The sequence below is a fragment of the Equus asinus genome, chromosome 17 (genome assembly GCF_041296235.1).
Source record: "Equus asinus isolate D_3611 breed Donkey chromosome 17, EquAss-T2T_v2, whole genome shotgun sequence".
NCBI lineage: Eukaryota > Metazoa > Chordata > Mammalia > Perissodactyla > Equidae > Equus > Equus asinus.
Window position 1 is genome coordinate 37,681,699 of NC_091806.1, and position 15,189 is coordinate 37,696,887.

General features: G+C 39.5%; 2 protein-coding genes across 3 annotated transcripts in view; one reads left to right on the plus strand and one right to left on the minus strand.

Annotated features, from left to right (window-relative positions):
- The window catches only part of OOSP3 (oocyte secreted protein family member 3), a 68,834-nt gene that overhangs the window by 24,500 nt on the left and 29,145 nt on the right, over positions 1 to 15,189 (plus strand). The gene's annotated exons all lie outside the window — the stretch shown is intronic.
- TCN1 (transcobalamin 1) lies at positions 1,822 to 13,640 on the minus strand. Its single transcript, XM_014861809.3, has 9 exons — positions 13,485 to 13,640; positions 10,990 to 11,169; positions 9,990 to 10,130; positions 8,733 to 8,888; positions 7,325 to 7,506; positions 5,008 to 5,197; positions 3,518 to 3,698; positions 2,207 to 2,325; positions 1,822 to 2,042 (listed from the first exon to the last, which is right to left on the minus strand). Exons 1-9 carry the CDS (start codon positions 13,561 to 13,563, stop codon positions 1,981 to 1,983), a joined length of 1,290 nt encoding a protein of 429 aa, XP_014717295.3. The 5' UTR covers positions 13,564 to 13,640; the 3' UTR covers positions 1,822 to 1,980.

The following is a 15,189-nucleotide window of genomic DNA, read 5'->3' on the forward strand; positions in this document are numbered from 1 at the left end:
TTTTTTTTTTTTTTCTTCCTGTGCCTAATTTTTCGCTTTCAAAGTGCCCAGACTCTCTCTGGACATTTGTGCTGATTATTCTTCGCTGTGGCAGCAGGTGGAAGTTTCTCCTCTCAAGTTCAGCCTTGGTTCTGGAATAGTCTCAAGCCTTAGGGGCTTCTCGTAAGGCAAGTGTGACCAGAGCTGTGTTTCACTGGCCAATGTTAGTGGAAAGCTGAGGGACTGTTCCGTTAGCCATCATGTCTATGTCTGAGATGAAAGGCGTTTCTATCAGACAGCAAGGTTGCTACATTCTACTTAAAGACCACTGGCTGGGAGAAACTCAGCTGTCTCTGTTAAAAATGGAGGCTTGTAGCGGTAGAGGGAGGTGTTAGAAAACATAGCGGCTTAAAGTGAGACCTGATATTTGATCCAATCAGAAAAATTTATTATAACTGCAAAGGAAATGACTTTTTAATTCCATGACTGAGTGTTATTTGATGCCATGTCAGTATACCAGTTAGAATAATCTCCTAAATCACATTTGGGAAAATAGGTCTAATGCAAATTGAGTGCTTTACTGGTGTTAGCTGAATATTATTGAAGGTGAACTAGAATCATTAAGCGAGAGTCAGGGATCTCAAAGGGACCTATTCCAACTTTGTTAGATTGAGATTCCACTTCACTGCTGAATTTCAGGGTCAATGCTGTTCTGTTATTTTGATATACACGTGTACTAGTTTTCCCAGAACAGTCCTAGTTCTTAAGCTGTTTTTTTCAAATTTCATTATTAATAATGTTCACTTTCACTCTTGGTGTTGTGGTTGGACGATAAACTTTACGGTCACACTCTTTATGATAAACAGTAGTGCCAATTCTAACAATCCATTGCTGTCTAGTTATGAGGGCATCAGTCACAGCCAGTTCATTAGGGCCAGGGGAGAGTTGAACCTGAGAGTCAAGGATCGGTACCAGAAAGCAGCGTGGAGAAGATGGTTCAAACTCTGACCATTAGCAGGGCTGCTGGTGGAGGGGAGGAAGCTAAGATTGTCATGAAGAAAACACAGGAGGAATGACGGAGACGCTTCTAAAATAACTAATTCTGCCTGAAGCCATTTTCCTTGTGGGGGTTGCTTTAAATGGGTTACTTTATGCTTTATCTGAAGCATCTTTTGCCCTTTGGCATCTTAAAGGCACTTCTGATTTCTGACTGTATGTGCATGTGGCTCAGGCACTCAGTATAAAGTGTACCCAGCTCATGCTGCTTAGACACGATTCAACTTTTTTTTTAAAACAATATGAATTCTGCCAAAATAAACATCAGATATGAATTTTTTGCATGTATTTTGATGGTATGAGTATCAGGGTTATTTTTATGGGGAAATAAAAGGAAAATAAATGTGGGAGAAGAACAAATGGGACTCAAGCAAGATGGCTGGAGGAGATGATACCACTCCTGAAACTTTATGGACTGACTTTTTATGTATAAGCCTCACATTTCTCTCTCTATCCAGAGCAATATTTTTCTTTCTACTCACTGTCTGCGTGAGGCCAACATGTCCACTTAGTTCCTCCCTTGCCTCTGGGTCTCAGAGAGCTCAGTCTCCCTAGAAACTTTCTACGTGGTCTCATTGGTTGCTGCTGCAACGTTAGACCTAGAACCTTGTCTCCATTTTCCCCAGTTGCCCAAGGTCACCCACGTGGTTATTGGGGGAACCTTGAGTAGAACTCAGCTTAGTAGACATGAGGTCTATGTCTTTCACTTCACTTCTTCCTGAGGTGGTCTTCTCGCTAATAATAATTCCCTTTTGTAATGAAATGATTAGAACATGCTCTTTTTGTATAGTTGCTGATATTTTATTGAACATGTAAAGAGAGAAGGGGAGGTTATTGATTCTCCTATTAGGATTGAGATAAACGAAAAGGAAGGCACGAGGCCGATTTTCAGATGGAATTTCCACTGCAAAAGGATTAGATACAGCTGAGGAAGCTTCGATTTTATTAGTATGTGCTCCAACGAACTTCCAGATTTTCTCCATCATGAACAACATAACTACCAACTCCTGGAAAGGAAGAACGAGAGGTGGGTCAAAGATCACCGAATCACCAAATCCTAGATATCACTCTCCCAACTCCTTGGCACGTTCCCCACAAAAGCTCATACTCTCACATCTGAAAGCTTTGGGCATCTTCACTCTGTGGGGCTTTTTGGCGTACTCTCCCTTACCTTGGCTCAATGGTTTGCCCTCACTCAGAAGTTGCCAGTAGGTTCTGTCATTGTTGTTGGCCTTTAGGCCCTGAACAGAGGTGATGTAGGGGCCCCATGAGCTCTCCTCCACTGTGAAACTGTGGGGACAGTGAACAGGTTACAGAAACTTAGAATTTTCAAAGGCAATCCTCTATGGGCATTTCCCAAACTTCAATGTACCTAAGAATCACTTGAACATATTACCAAAAAAATGCAGATTTCCTGGTCCTATCCTAGATACTTTGATTCCATAGGTCTGGGCTGGGACCAGGAATCTGCACATTTTATTAACACTCTGGGTGGTTCTGATGAGGCAGTCCACCGTCCACGCTAAATTAGAGAAACGATGCCCATGGTTTCTGCCCCCGCCTCCCTCCATACAGACACTTCTCAGTCAACAACTTCTAATCTTCTACCCCAAGATGGTTGAAGACTCTAAAGTAGTAGAAGAAAATGTTCACTTCGTGTCCTAGAGGCATCATAAGTTAGTAGCTTTCTCTTAGGAAAAAGGAATAGGAAAGAATAATTAATATTTCATGTGTTTATTAAAAGGTGACGTGGTCAATGTCTCTTTCACATTCTTTAGTAACATTACCTTCCTGGGAGCACTTGAGAGCAGTCTTTATAGTACATTTATATCACACACACACACACACATTTTCACATATATGATTTTCTCTGTAACATCTTACATCGTAGGATTAGACACAATAAACAATTATCAATTAGGTTTAAGGAGCTAAATAAACCATATTTTTCAGAGGCAAAGTCAATTTTAATATTTGACCGCTCTAGGCCAGAGAACCTTAATCTAGGGGTCCATGGATCTCCTGAAAGGGTGTGGGGGGGATGCATGGAGAGGCTTCCAGGCATTTTTGAAACCTCTGATTTAAATGCCAAGTTTTGTATATGTTCATTTTTCTGGGCTGAGCATCCCACTCATCTGATTTTCAAAGGGGTCAGTGATTCAAAAATAGTTAAGAACCACTGTTCTAGACACAAACTGTCAATACAAGAGAATCTATTTATTGAAATAGCTTTACTGACAGAAGAGAGATTCCTGGGACTTATTCACCCATTAAGTGAATATTAATTTAGTACCTACTATGTGCTAGAAGATGAACAGTCTCACCTCCTTTATTTAACCCCTGCCACTAGAAGTAGATGGATAGCAAAAGTCCTGATTAAGAAGTGTTTTAAATGTCCTTCGTATTCAGGTGCAGATATAGTCTTACTGAGTCATTCAGAGTCACACCAAATACCTTAACCTTAGGTTATACCCTGACATACCGAAATATAGTTTCATTTTTTTCCCGAGCTGCTTCCATCACGTTTAGGAAGACAGAACCATTTAGCACGGCGACGTTGGTGGAATATGTTCTATTGATTTTCACAGAGTAATGGACTAAGATATTTGAGGGTGAGTTAGTATATCTCTCAGATGTAGGCTTAGGAGTGGGACTGTTGAAATCTGGCAGAGACAGAAAAGCAAAGAAGAATTATTATTCAGAATAATACAAATGATGTTACAGTTTGCACACCTATACACCCCCTATCCGAGGACTCCTTTCCTTTATGCAGAGGAGGATTTGCTACAAGGAGAAAGTATCATCCATCAAAGGGCAGATCTCTTATATGACTAAAGCAGAAATTAAAACCAGAGACTTACCGGCTTGTGAATGCTCCTGTCCAGCTCAACTCCCAGCCGTTTAAGCAATTCAGTTGCCCCATTTCCCATTTCTCACAGAGGCTCCTTTTTGGCTTTGGCACAGCATACAATAATGATTCCCTTTTTTTTTTTTTTTGCCTTTTTATTTCTTAACATTTATTGAAAATATATTAAGTGCTAGGCACTGTACTAATCATTATCTGTGGATTATCTCATCCGGTCCTTACAAGAATCTAAGTTAGATACTGTAATCATTCACATTTCTTACATTAGGGAACTGATGTTTAGAGGCTAAACATTTTGTCCAAGGTCTGTAAACCTGTAAGTGGCTGAACCAGGAAATGAAGGAGATAGAAGGAATAGCTCCTTTCCTTATACCTTCTTGCAAAATCAGTTGTTGGAATAAATGAGTTGTGCTGCAATTTTCTTATAATACTGCCATATTCCTTCCACACTGATGTCTTATATCCCTGAGGGATCACTCATTGAGCATAATGGAAAGTCAAAGACACTATGCTTTGTTTAGGGTGGGAATTATGCTCAGAACATCTGTGTCCAGCAATCAGAAAACCTCCCGTTGGAGATAGACATCATTTACTCAAGCCTACCTTGTTTATCAATGTTTGAACCAAGAACACCATCTACTACCCTGTTAAGAACAAATCCTCAGGGGGCCGGCTCCGTGGCCAAGCGGTTAAGTTCGCGCGCTCAGCTGCAGTGGCCCAGGGTTCGGATCCTGGGTGCGGACATGGCACTGCTCGTCAGGCCACGTTGAGGCGGCGTCCCACATCCCACAACTAGAAGGACCTGCAACTAAGATATACAACTATGTACTGGGGGGGCGGGGGGGGGCAGGGTTGGGAAATAAAGCAGAAAAAAAAAAAAAAAGGTTGGCAACTGTTGTTAGCCCAGGTGACAATCCTTAAAAAAAAAAAAGAACAAATCCTCAGGTAGTTATAGTCTCTGATGACCTACGGAGGGCTGAGTTCTGTCTGGGAACTGATATGCTTTAGAGGTTTATATGGTCACTTTTGGTCCCTAAGACACCTAAATCTCACACGCTTTGGGCATTATGCTGAAAGGCAGAACAGTTTGCTCTTTAGTGTTATACCTGGATCACTGACACAGGGAGAATCTTTGTTAATATCCAAGTAGGTCTTTCCCACCAGGGCAGGTAAGATCTGGGCTGCAGCAATTGGAATACTGAATGCTCCTTGAGAAATTTCTTTGAACACTGTGTCCAGAGTTTGTTGGCAATTCCATTCATTTTTGTTGTAATATTCTGATGAGACAAAGAGAGCCTAATGAGAGAGAGAGAATGAATGAGAGAAACTTCAAATAAGGGGAAAGCCTACATCTAAGTAATTCAGTAAATACTTATTGAGCATTGACTACATATAAGGCACCTTAGACCACTAAGATACCTTTCCTTTCATCAAGAAATGTATAAACTAGTTTGGGTGGGCAAATTTCTTAATAACACAAACTATAACAGCTCCAATGAGAATAGACTTTCTCTACTGTATTCACTCATGTCTACAATACTGGAAGAACACTGTCATATGGAAGGTACTCAAGAAATATCATTAACAGACAAACTATTATAAAAGGAGCCCCTAAGATGAATGCTATAAGAGAAGCATCTAGTGGCATGGACTTTCAAAAGAAGAAAAGCTCTAAACACTATGTGAGGCTGAGGAAAGGCTTGGTGGAGAAGGTGCACTTGATAATATGATGGCATTTCAGGAGGTGATATAAGGAGAGGAGCACTATACCTAGAGGGAACAGCATGACCAAAGGTGCTAAAGTAGGAATGGCCAGGGTATGGCCTGGCCATGATGAGAGTATCTGTATTTTAGCAAAATGCCCGGAGGATTTCTCCTGGCCTGGGAGGACTGGTGTCCAGGGAGCACTCAGGACAATTGTGGAAGAGCAGGCTGGAAAGGAGGTTGGTTGACGGTTGAATTTCAGTGAGGTGTCTGACATTGTTTGCTCGACAATGGGGAGTCTAATGGGTTCTTGAACAGAAACTATCCAGGCAGCAGATGTAAACTGGATTGAAAGGGCAGAATTATGGGGTAGGAAAAGTTAGGAAGGTACTAGAGTGAGCCAGGCAAGGACTAAAATAAGCTGGACTTGAACATATTGCTCTGTAGTTTCCCAGGAAAGAACAATCCCCACTTTTCCTCTTTTCTCAAAGATTCTTAAAGTTACCCAAGTAGTTAACAAGCATTTGTGGTATACTTAAAAAAACAAAACTTATTGCATCTCTTAGAAACTGTCTTTTGGGTAAGAAGCTCCCAAGCCTGCTGTGAATTAATATCACCTGTGGGCTTTTAAACAAGACCAAAGCCTATGCTCCACCCGTAAATTTCTGTATTAACTGGCTAGTGTGGGGCCTAAACATTAGCGTTTTCTAAAAGCTTCTCCAGATGATTAAATGTGCAGCCAGAATGGCAAATGACTGTTTTATAGTAGGTTCAAACTTAGCAAAGCTGACAACATGAACAGTAACAACAAGACAAACAACATTATGCTTGACCCCCGCTTGCATCACCAGCTTCATCTTGTAATTTTTCCCAAGGAGCCTATGCTGATGATGCCAAACACCTTGACTTTCCTAAAATACATAGTGTTCTTTTGTGCCTTTGGTCTGTGTCCTTGCTGTCCTTTCTCCCTTTGAAGGTCCTCTCACCCGGAGTCAGCCTGGCAAACCCCTGTTCCTACTATAAAAATCAGTAAAAATTTTTTTCTGTAGAACTTGACCTCTTCTTGTGTCTATTAGAGTTGAGTAAATCAGTGAGTAAATGCGTGAATAAAGTCCCAGGCTTCAAGGAACATACGCACGACAGTGCAGGTCCTGAGTGTGAGTTTTGAAACCACCTGTTTAGGTCTCATCTCCGTCTGCATCAATTTCTGGCTTTGTAATATTAGGCAAGTTACCAATACTCCATGACTTATGTTCTTATTCTAGGAAATGCAGGTAGCGACTCTTTCCTCATTGAGTAGTTGTGTGCATTAATGAGTTAATGTCAATACATACTAGCTGCTGTTATTGCCACTACCACTTATTACTTCCACAACAGTAATCTAATTTGGGAGGTAAGATGAAAGCACAAAGCAATGCTATATGGTAAAGTGTGAAATTGCATGTGATAGAACAACAAGATAGGTTGAAGCAGACTCTAGAATTTCCTGAAGAAATTGTACTCAGGAAAAAGTTCATAGAAGCATTGGATATGGCAAGGTAAAGATTGAAGGTGAGGAGAATACATTTCATGCAGGGGAGAGGAATCACATGAGTAAAATCACAGTTAGTCCAGGAAACAGAATGGACAATAAGATCTTAGGAGGCCAATAAGAAAGGATAAAGATACTGCTTTCCTCCGTGACTCCCTTCTCTGTCTCCTGTTTACCCTCTGACTTACCTGCATAGCTTCTCCTGTACTAAATCTGTTTCCAATGAGACCATTTTCTTTTTTCTCAGACAGAATCTTTTTTACCAGTGACTTTTTATGCTTTTTGATATGATTTAAATACTCTCCATCTGTTTCAATCTGCCCTTTCCTCTCCACACAGGTCAGAGCCAGGACAGCCATTGCACCAGTATCTGTCGAGAAAAAACATTAGTCATGGGGTGACCAACCATTCCATTTGTCCTAGACTGAGTGGTTTCCTGGTATGTGGGAATTTCTGTGCTAAAAGAGGAACAGATCTGGGCAAGCTGGGATGGTTGGTCATCAGATATAGCAATCATCTCTCCAGCACTAACTGCTCAAATATTTCAAGACTCCTTTTTTAGGTTGAGTAGCCATGTACCTAGTACTCAATAACTCACATCGTGGTAGCAGAAACATATGGATTTGTAGGTGCATATACATGGACAATCTTCTACTTTTACTTCTTGGTTGTTTGATTTTCTCATTTTTTTCATCTTTCAGCCATGTTGTCAAAGGAATTGAGAAAACTCAGGATGATACACCAAACAAAATATGTCTTTGTTAGGTTTTCAGGTTTCTATTAGACTGATTAGAAAATAGCACTTAAGAGAATTTCCCTTAAGAACTTCCCTTGGAAGAAGGAAGGATAAGATCTATTTTGTTTCTGGCTCATTACTTGGTTCCCCTCGTGTTCCTAGGCATGGTGCTTCCCATCTCTCATAGAAAAAGGAGTATGATAAATTTCACATTTTCCTTACTATCCAGAGATACTGAATGGTGATTTTCTTTGAGCTTCTTGAAGAAAGATGAGCTTGCGTATCTGGATTAATACTAACTGTCTAGAAGGGACTTCTTTTTTGGATGTGTAAGCTGGCACACTGGAATATTTCTACTCCTTCTCCATTGTGAATACACACTTTGTTGATCAAAATATTGGGCCTTGTCACTGCAGAGGTTGTGTCGTTCAAGTAAAACCACACATACAAATGGTCTCAATAAATTAGAGAAAGAGGCAGGGTTAAGATAAGTGAATTCCACTGAATTTCCTTTCTCTAATATTTATATTTCCTAAAATGTCTTATATGAAGATTTCCATGATCCATCCTCATTTTAAGATGGGAAAATTAAAATCAAGTGTTAATATCCATTGAATATATAACTCAAAGAAGAGGTGAGGTAGGAACCAGGTCTTTCTACCATACTACACATCTAGGAAAAGGCTTAAATGCCACCCAATATCCATTCTTTTCAAAAAGAAAATTCTCTTTTGAGGAGACTAGGGTAAAGAGGATATAAAAAAAAGAAATCTAAGTATTTATTGGTAGAAAAACTCAAGGGGCAAGACCAACTGGTAACCATGGCTTCTATACCAAAGGAATTGGGTTTAATGACTCACCTACTGAGAACTGACCACTAAAATAATAGTTTTTATTTTCAGGATTGAAGAGTTCAGCAACTTGGCGGATTGAGTAGTTTCCATTGAACAGACACAAGGCCAAAACATCCAGGCTCAGCTGGTAGTAGTTGGTCAGTGGAGTGCAATTGTGTGCTCCTGGCAGAGAGAAAATGAATACCTTACTTATGGAAGCGGTACTGGAGTAATACATTTTCAACCTCTTCCTACTTACTTTATTCCTATTTCTTAACATTGAAAGAGAGGTAAGTAATAGAGGGAGATTACTCATAGAATCAGCAAACCTGAGAAATTTAAAGACTCTTAAGGGCCACCAAATTCAACTCAACTCCTTTCATTTTATAACTGAGGAAACCCAGCACCAAAGAGGTTAAAATACTAGACCAATATTCAGATGGTTACAGAGTTAGCACTAGAACACAGACTTCCTACCTCCAAGCCTCTTGCACTTTCAATAGTAGTATGTTGAAACTATAAGTAGAAGCCTGGGTTGGAGGCCATCTCAAAGGAAGATAGTATTGGAGAGACTTAGTGAATAATAGTGCAAATACTGGATGGGAGTTGAAATAACAACAATGTTACCTCACTAGAAGCCATCATGGTCAATCTATTTTTCTCAGTAATAAAGTACTTTGGCCATCTTAGTTCTTATACAGTCATGCATCACTTAATCACAGGGATGCTTTCTGAGAAATGTGTTGTTAGGTGATCTTGTTATTGTGAAAACATTATAGAGTGTACTTACACAAACCTAGATGGCGTAGCCTACTACACACCTAGGCTTTATGGTACTAATTTTATGGGACCGTCGTCGTATATGTGGTCCGTCATTGACTGAAACTTTGTAATGCAGTGCCTAACTGCATTATTATTGGATGCTTTAGTACTTATGACATGGTGTCTTGCATTGTTCAGCTATTTCTGGTGTTATTCATTATTTGTCTAACACACAAGCTCCTGGAAGAATAGAGAACTGTGTCCTACATGTTTTTGTGTGTTTGTGTGTGTCCATTATCATTTGTAAAATAGTGCTTGACATAGGGTCAATGCTCAGTTGAACATATTTGAAAAGAATTTAAGATGCGTGTTGAAAGAAGGAAGAAGGGAAAGTGATCTGCAAAGACATAGCAGGGTGAATGGAATGAAGAGGAGAAGGAAAGAGTGGAGGGAAACTTCATACAGTTTTGAATCAGTTGAGAAGACATGATTGGCCAGGGTCTCTGAACAGTTGGTTCTCACCCATATTTTCAACTTCTGCTTGGAATTTTGTTTCCAGCTGGCTGACCAGATTGTTATCATATATAAATCTTTCATCAGGGTTTTGACATTCTCCCAAAGCCAATATAATCAAGGCAACTTGCCCTGAGGTTAAATCTGAGCCTGAAAAGAAAAGTATTCGAGTTTAATAACGTACATGCTTATGACTCTTTTGGTCTCTGTCTTCTTTGTGACTTATATTGCCTGCCACTTCTTTCTTCTGTTCCACTCTATACTAATATTTTATTGTTCCCTTCTTTATCTCCAAAGAAGAGCCTTTGCTAGCAGTACTGTATAAATGCAAGCAAGATCTTAGTCTCTTTCCTATGAAATCATGGATCTTTTTGGAATCATGCAATCCTTATAAAAATGAAAAAAGAAGAAAATAAATAATAAAGCCTTGTGATTTTCTCTCTTTGTGGGTGCCATCTCATCAGGTTAGTAATAACTGACTTGTATGTTCTATGTCATAGAATATCAAAATTCTTGGGCTTCTCACAATTCTTCCAATAGTATTGTTAGTTAGGTAGGGGTGGCTGTATTTCCCCCTTATATTAATTAGAAAGTTGAGAGTCAGTATTGCCATGAAAGACTCAAGGTGGAGCCTGGACTCAAACCCACATCTCTATTGCCCTGTGGTTGCCTCTTTATTGTCAGCTTTCTTAGTTGTGGTCCACATCCCTGTCAGCTAGCTTATATAATATTAACAAATTAATAAATAAGACTCTATAGTTTCTTTTGATTTTCTTTGGGACCTCTTGAAGGAAAACAGTTTTTAGGACCCAAAGAAGTAAGGCCTAGCTCTAGAGTAAGGGGCAGTGGATGGATGTTTTGAGGCACCTTTCTGTCACCCCAAGTTTTATGCAGCTGGAATAGATGTAACAAGGATACTTTGAACACACAATTTTTAGGACTGACTCAAGATAATCTTTATAGATAGGAAAGTCTTTTCCTAAATCTTTCAGAGAACATGGGCACTCACTTCTGCTTTTCACATTCTCTTCGATTTGTTGGATCAGCTGTTGTTCTATATCTTGTTTCTGGATCCCAACAAGTCTGAGGGACAACAGGACATTGGAAGCTTGGATTCCTCTGGTATTATTTGAACTGATCATTGTGCTTATCAGAGGTTGCAGACGGAAGTAGTTTCCTTTGCTTACCTCTGTTGCAGGGGAGGGAAGAAATAAGAAATACACACTGAGAAAATGTTAAGGTGAGGAACAGGGGTAATAGTAAAATATTTAGTAACAGACATGGCACAGAGATAGACCAATCCAGGTGTCACTGGCTATGTTTCTGGAACAACACAAAGGTGAGTCTGGAACCCCTGCTATACCAGGTATAACTCCTTTACCACCCAGCATGGAAGTATTTCAATATTTTCACGACTGGTTCAACCTTACCATTGTGTACTGGCAGAATTTCAGTCCTGCCTAGAAGATCTAGTATCATTCCCTAATTTTGAATATGAAGCCTAGAGAGAGTGTCCTTAAAGAAATTTCAGTAATCCGAGACTTAACTGAGACTAGAATACACGTTTTCTGACTCCCAGTCCGTAGCCCTTTCTACTTCCTGGATCCAGTTCTTTCCTTCTTCATCTTCTTCTAACTCAATTGGGCTAATACTGAAGGAGAGAAGGCAAAATTCTATGCTACATTGGTGATTGACCCCAAAGCTGAATTGTATGATTGCCCAACTGGCCAGACATCAAGATCATTATTCAGCAGTATGCACCCTATGGAAAAGCCTCCAGTTTTAGTCTATAACATGTCCAAATCCCAGGGGAAAGGATCGAGGGAGTCACATTATTCTGTGGAAGTAAAAAGAGAATCCAGAGACCCCCAAGAACTGGAAGAGAATAAGAGTAGTTAGTTACCACTTAAAACATACTTTGTCCGTAATCCCACGAAAATCCTACCCATCTCCAGATTATCTTATGGGTTAGTGGAATAGTGAGAAGAAGATGAGCCCTGGGTTCAGCTTGACCTTGGCTGGATTCTGTGCTCCGTAACATATGACTGTGGGTAAGTTATGTAACTTTCCTTATCTTTGGTTTCCTCATTTGAAAATTGTGGATATTAGTACCTATTTCATAAATATTGCACAAGAAATCACTTACTAAACTGTAAAATGCTGTACATATGATTACTTCTAGCTCAACTGGTGTTTCTATCACTATACTTAGAGAATCTAGGAAATGTGATTTACCTTGCCCACCTTTATTCACTTTAAAAGAGAAAGTCAAGAAAATCTGAATTGAGTGATTGTAGAAAGGTCATGGTTTTTTACAGGCACAATTGGACAATTGTGAGTTGTCCCTGAGATTTTTTGGAAGCATCCAGTTCAACAGATTTTTTTGGCACCGAAACAGACATTTTAGTTCCTGGTCCACAACTCAAATTAGCTTCCTTGACCACTAACAACAAAGTTAATTATTTTGTACAATGAACTGGACTTCAAATCCTCCATAGAGACCCCCTCTTATTAGGATCCAACAGAGGAAATGACAGGCAGGAATAAAAATTAGAGTTGGCAGATTCTGTGTTTTAGCTTTATGAATACAAGTCTTTCTGCTGTGCTGTTGATCTCTTCTTGTAGGCTACGGAGTTCTAGGAAGATGTAGTCACAGATGGTACCACATAGTCATCTTTAGACTGGTTTGAAGCTTCATTCCAGGATAAAGACTTACAAAAGAGAAATCATGCACATGACAGCCACATCAGACTTCAAGAAATCACCTGCTTCAATACCCTTCCCCAATTATCTTCCATTTATGGATGAAGCTAAAAATATTCAGAAACATTGGATCATTCAGCTACTAAGGAATCAGACTAGACCTGAACTCAGTTTTTCTTTTCCATATTTAGTATTTTTCATAGAATCACACAATCTCTGGAGCCTACACCCAGAAGAGAGATGATGAGGCTTGTACCCATGTCCTGTGGGGAAAGTTGAAGGGAGGGAGATGTGTAGCTTGGAACATCTAAATGCGATAGTCACAAGACAGCAGTCTTCATTATTTGAAAGAGATTATCAGCATAATTTTTTTCTGTGTAGTTACAAGTGGTAACCCAGAATATTCTGTGTTGTTCTGGGTTGAACTTCAGAATAATGGATTGCATCTCAAAATCAAAAGATAACTTTCCATGATCTTGAAAAATTCCTGGGATCATGAATTCTCTATCACTGAAAAGGAACAAGAATAGACATTTACTTGGTAAGGTTGCTGTAGTAGAGAGGATTTGAGCATAGGAAGAACAGTTAGTCAAGTTAACATTGAATCTATGATCCCTCTTAAAACAACACCTTGTGGAACTTTCCTCACCATCTCCTGCCATTCTTTACATTACTAATAGAGTCTGACCACATATGGAACTGGAATAGGGTCTTGCCTTAGTTAACTCTACACAAAGTCCTCTGTCAGTAGCCTTCAGGAGACTATCACAGTACAGTAATTTTAGCTCAAAGCATACTCACCACAGATCTCACATAGTTGGCTTGGAATAAGAGAAAACAACAGAAGCCCCACTAGGGGCAGCTGGTGTGATTGTCTCATCTCTCCACCAATGTACTGGAATGGTGAGGGCTTGGCTGGCTTATGTATTAGGTGGTGGACAGAGGGTAATAAGAGCTCCTCCTTTAACTGGCCTCAGCCTCTTTCACTCAAGCAAATATTGAGCAATATCAGGAGGTGTGGTCAAGTGTATTTGTCCAAGTAATGTAATAAGCCCGGAAGAAGACTTGAAAAGTATGGTCAGGGAGAATGAGGAAATAATTTTTCTTAGCAGCATTATTCACAATAGCCAGGATATGAATTCAACCTAAGTGTCTGTCAACTGATGAATGGATAAACAAAATGTGGTATATACAACACGCTATTATTCAGCCACGAGAAAGAAGGAAATCCTGCCATTTGCAGTTACGTGGATGGACCTCGAGGGCATTATGCTAAATGAAATAAATCAGACAGAGAAAGACAAATATGGTATGATATTACTTATATATGGCATCTAAAAAAGTCAAACTCACAGAAGGAGATGGTAGAATGTTGGTTTCTAAGGGCTAGGGGAAATGGGGAAATGTTGGTCACAGGGTATAAACTTTTAGCTATAAGATCAATAAATTCTGGGGATCTACTGTACACCATAATGTCTATAGTTAATAATAATATACTATATACTTGACATTTGCTAAGAGTAGATCCTAAGTGTTCTCTTCCCTGACACACAAAACATTAATTATGTTGGGAGATGGATATGTTAATTAGCTTGATTGTAGTAATCATTTCATAATATATACATATATAAAATCACATTGTTCACCTCAGATATACACAATTTTTATTTATCAATCATATCTCAATAAAGTTGAGAAAAAAGAATTTATCAGCTTAGCTATGGACTTAATCATGACTTAATGACATACTATTTGCACTGTATCTCCCTACCTAGCACATTTTCTAGTCCACAGAAGGCATTCAGGAAATAACATTTTTAAAGTCTTTACAGAAAATCTTCTCTGTATAAGGTATCACAATAGAAGCTGGGGAATAACAAGATAAATAAAACAAAGACTCTAGGCCCAGGTTTCTTAAAAGTGACGCTCTTCTATCAACATTTTGCATCAGGAATTCTTTGTTCTGAGGGGCTATCCTGTGCATTGTAGGGAGTAAACATGCGTCCTTGGTCAGTAGCACTTCTCTCCCCAGTGATGACAATAAAAAATATCTCCAGACATTCCTATATGCTCCCTTGGGGGACAAAATTGCCATCCCTCAGTTGAGAACTGTTCTTCTAGTCTTCAGATAGTTTTAAGTTTTGTGTTGGGATAATGTCATACATATCTTACTTTTTCAACATAGTTTGGCCCCTGTGAGGTGTAGGAACCATGATACTAGCCCTTTTTGACTGATCCTTACCCCACTCGTGTCCTCACTTCCATCCACAGTTACCTGACTTTGCAGGATTCATCTTTATAATCATTTTCTTGCATGTCCCCTCAATTCCTTAGTCTCTCTCTCTCTCTCTTCGATGCTTTATTGGCACAATGCTGGTTAAATCTATCTCTCTGCCTGTTCTATGTCTGAACCCAGATAGCTTAATGAGGCTGAACAAAAACAACAAATTGTGCTGATTTGGCCTATCTTTAATTCACATGCTCACTAACCTCTAGTGGACCCATA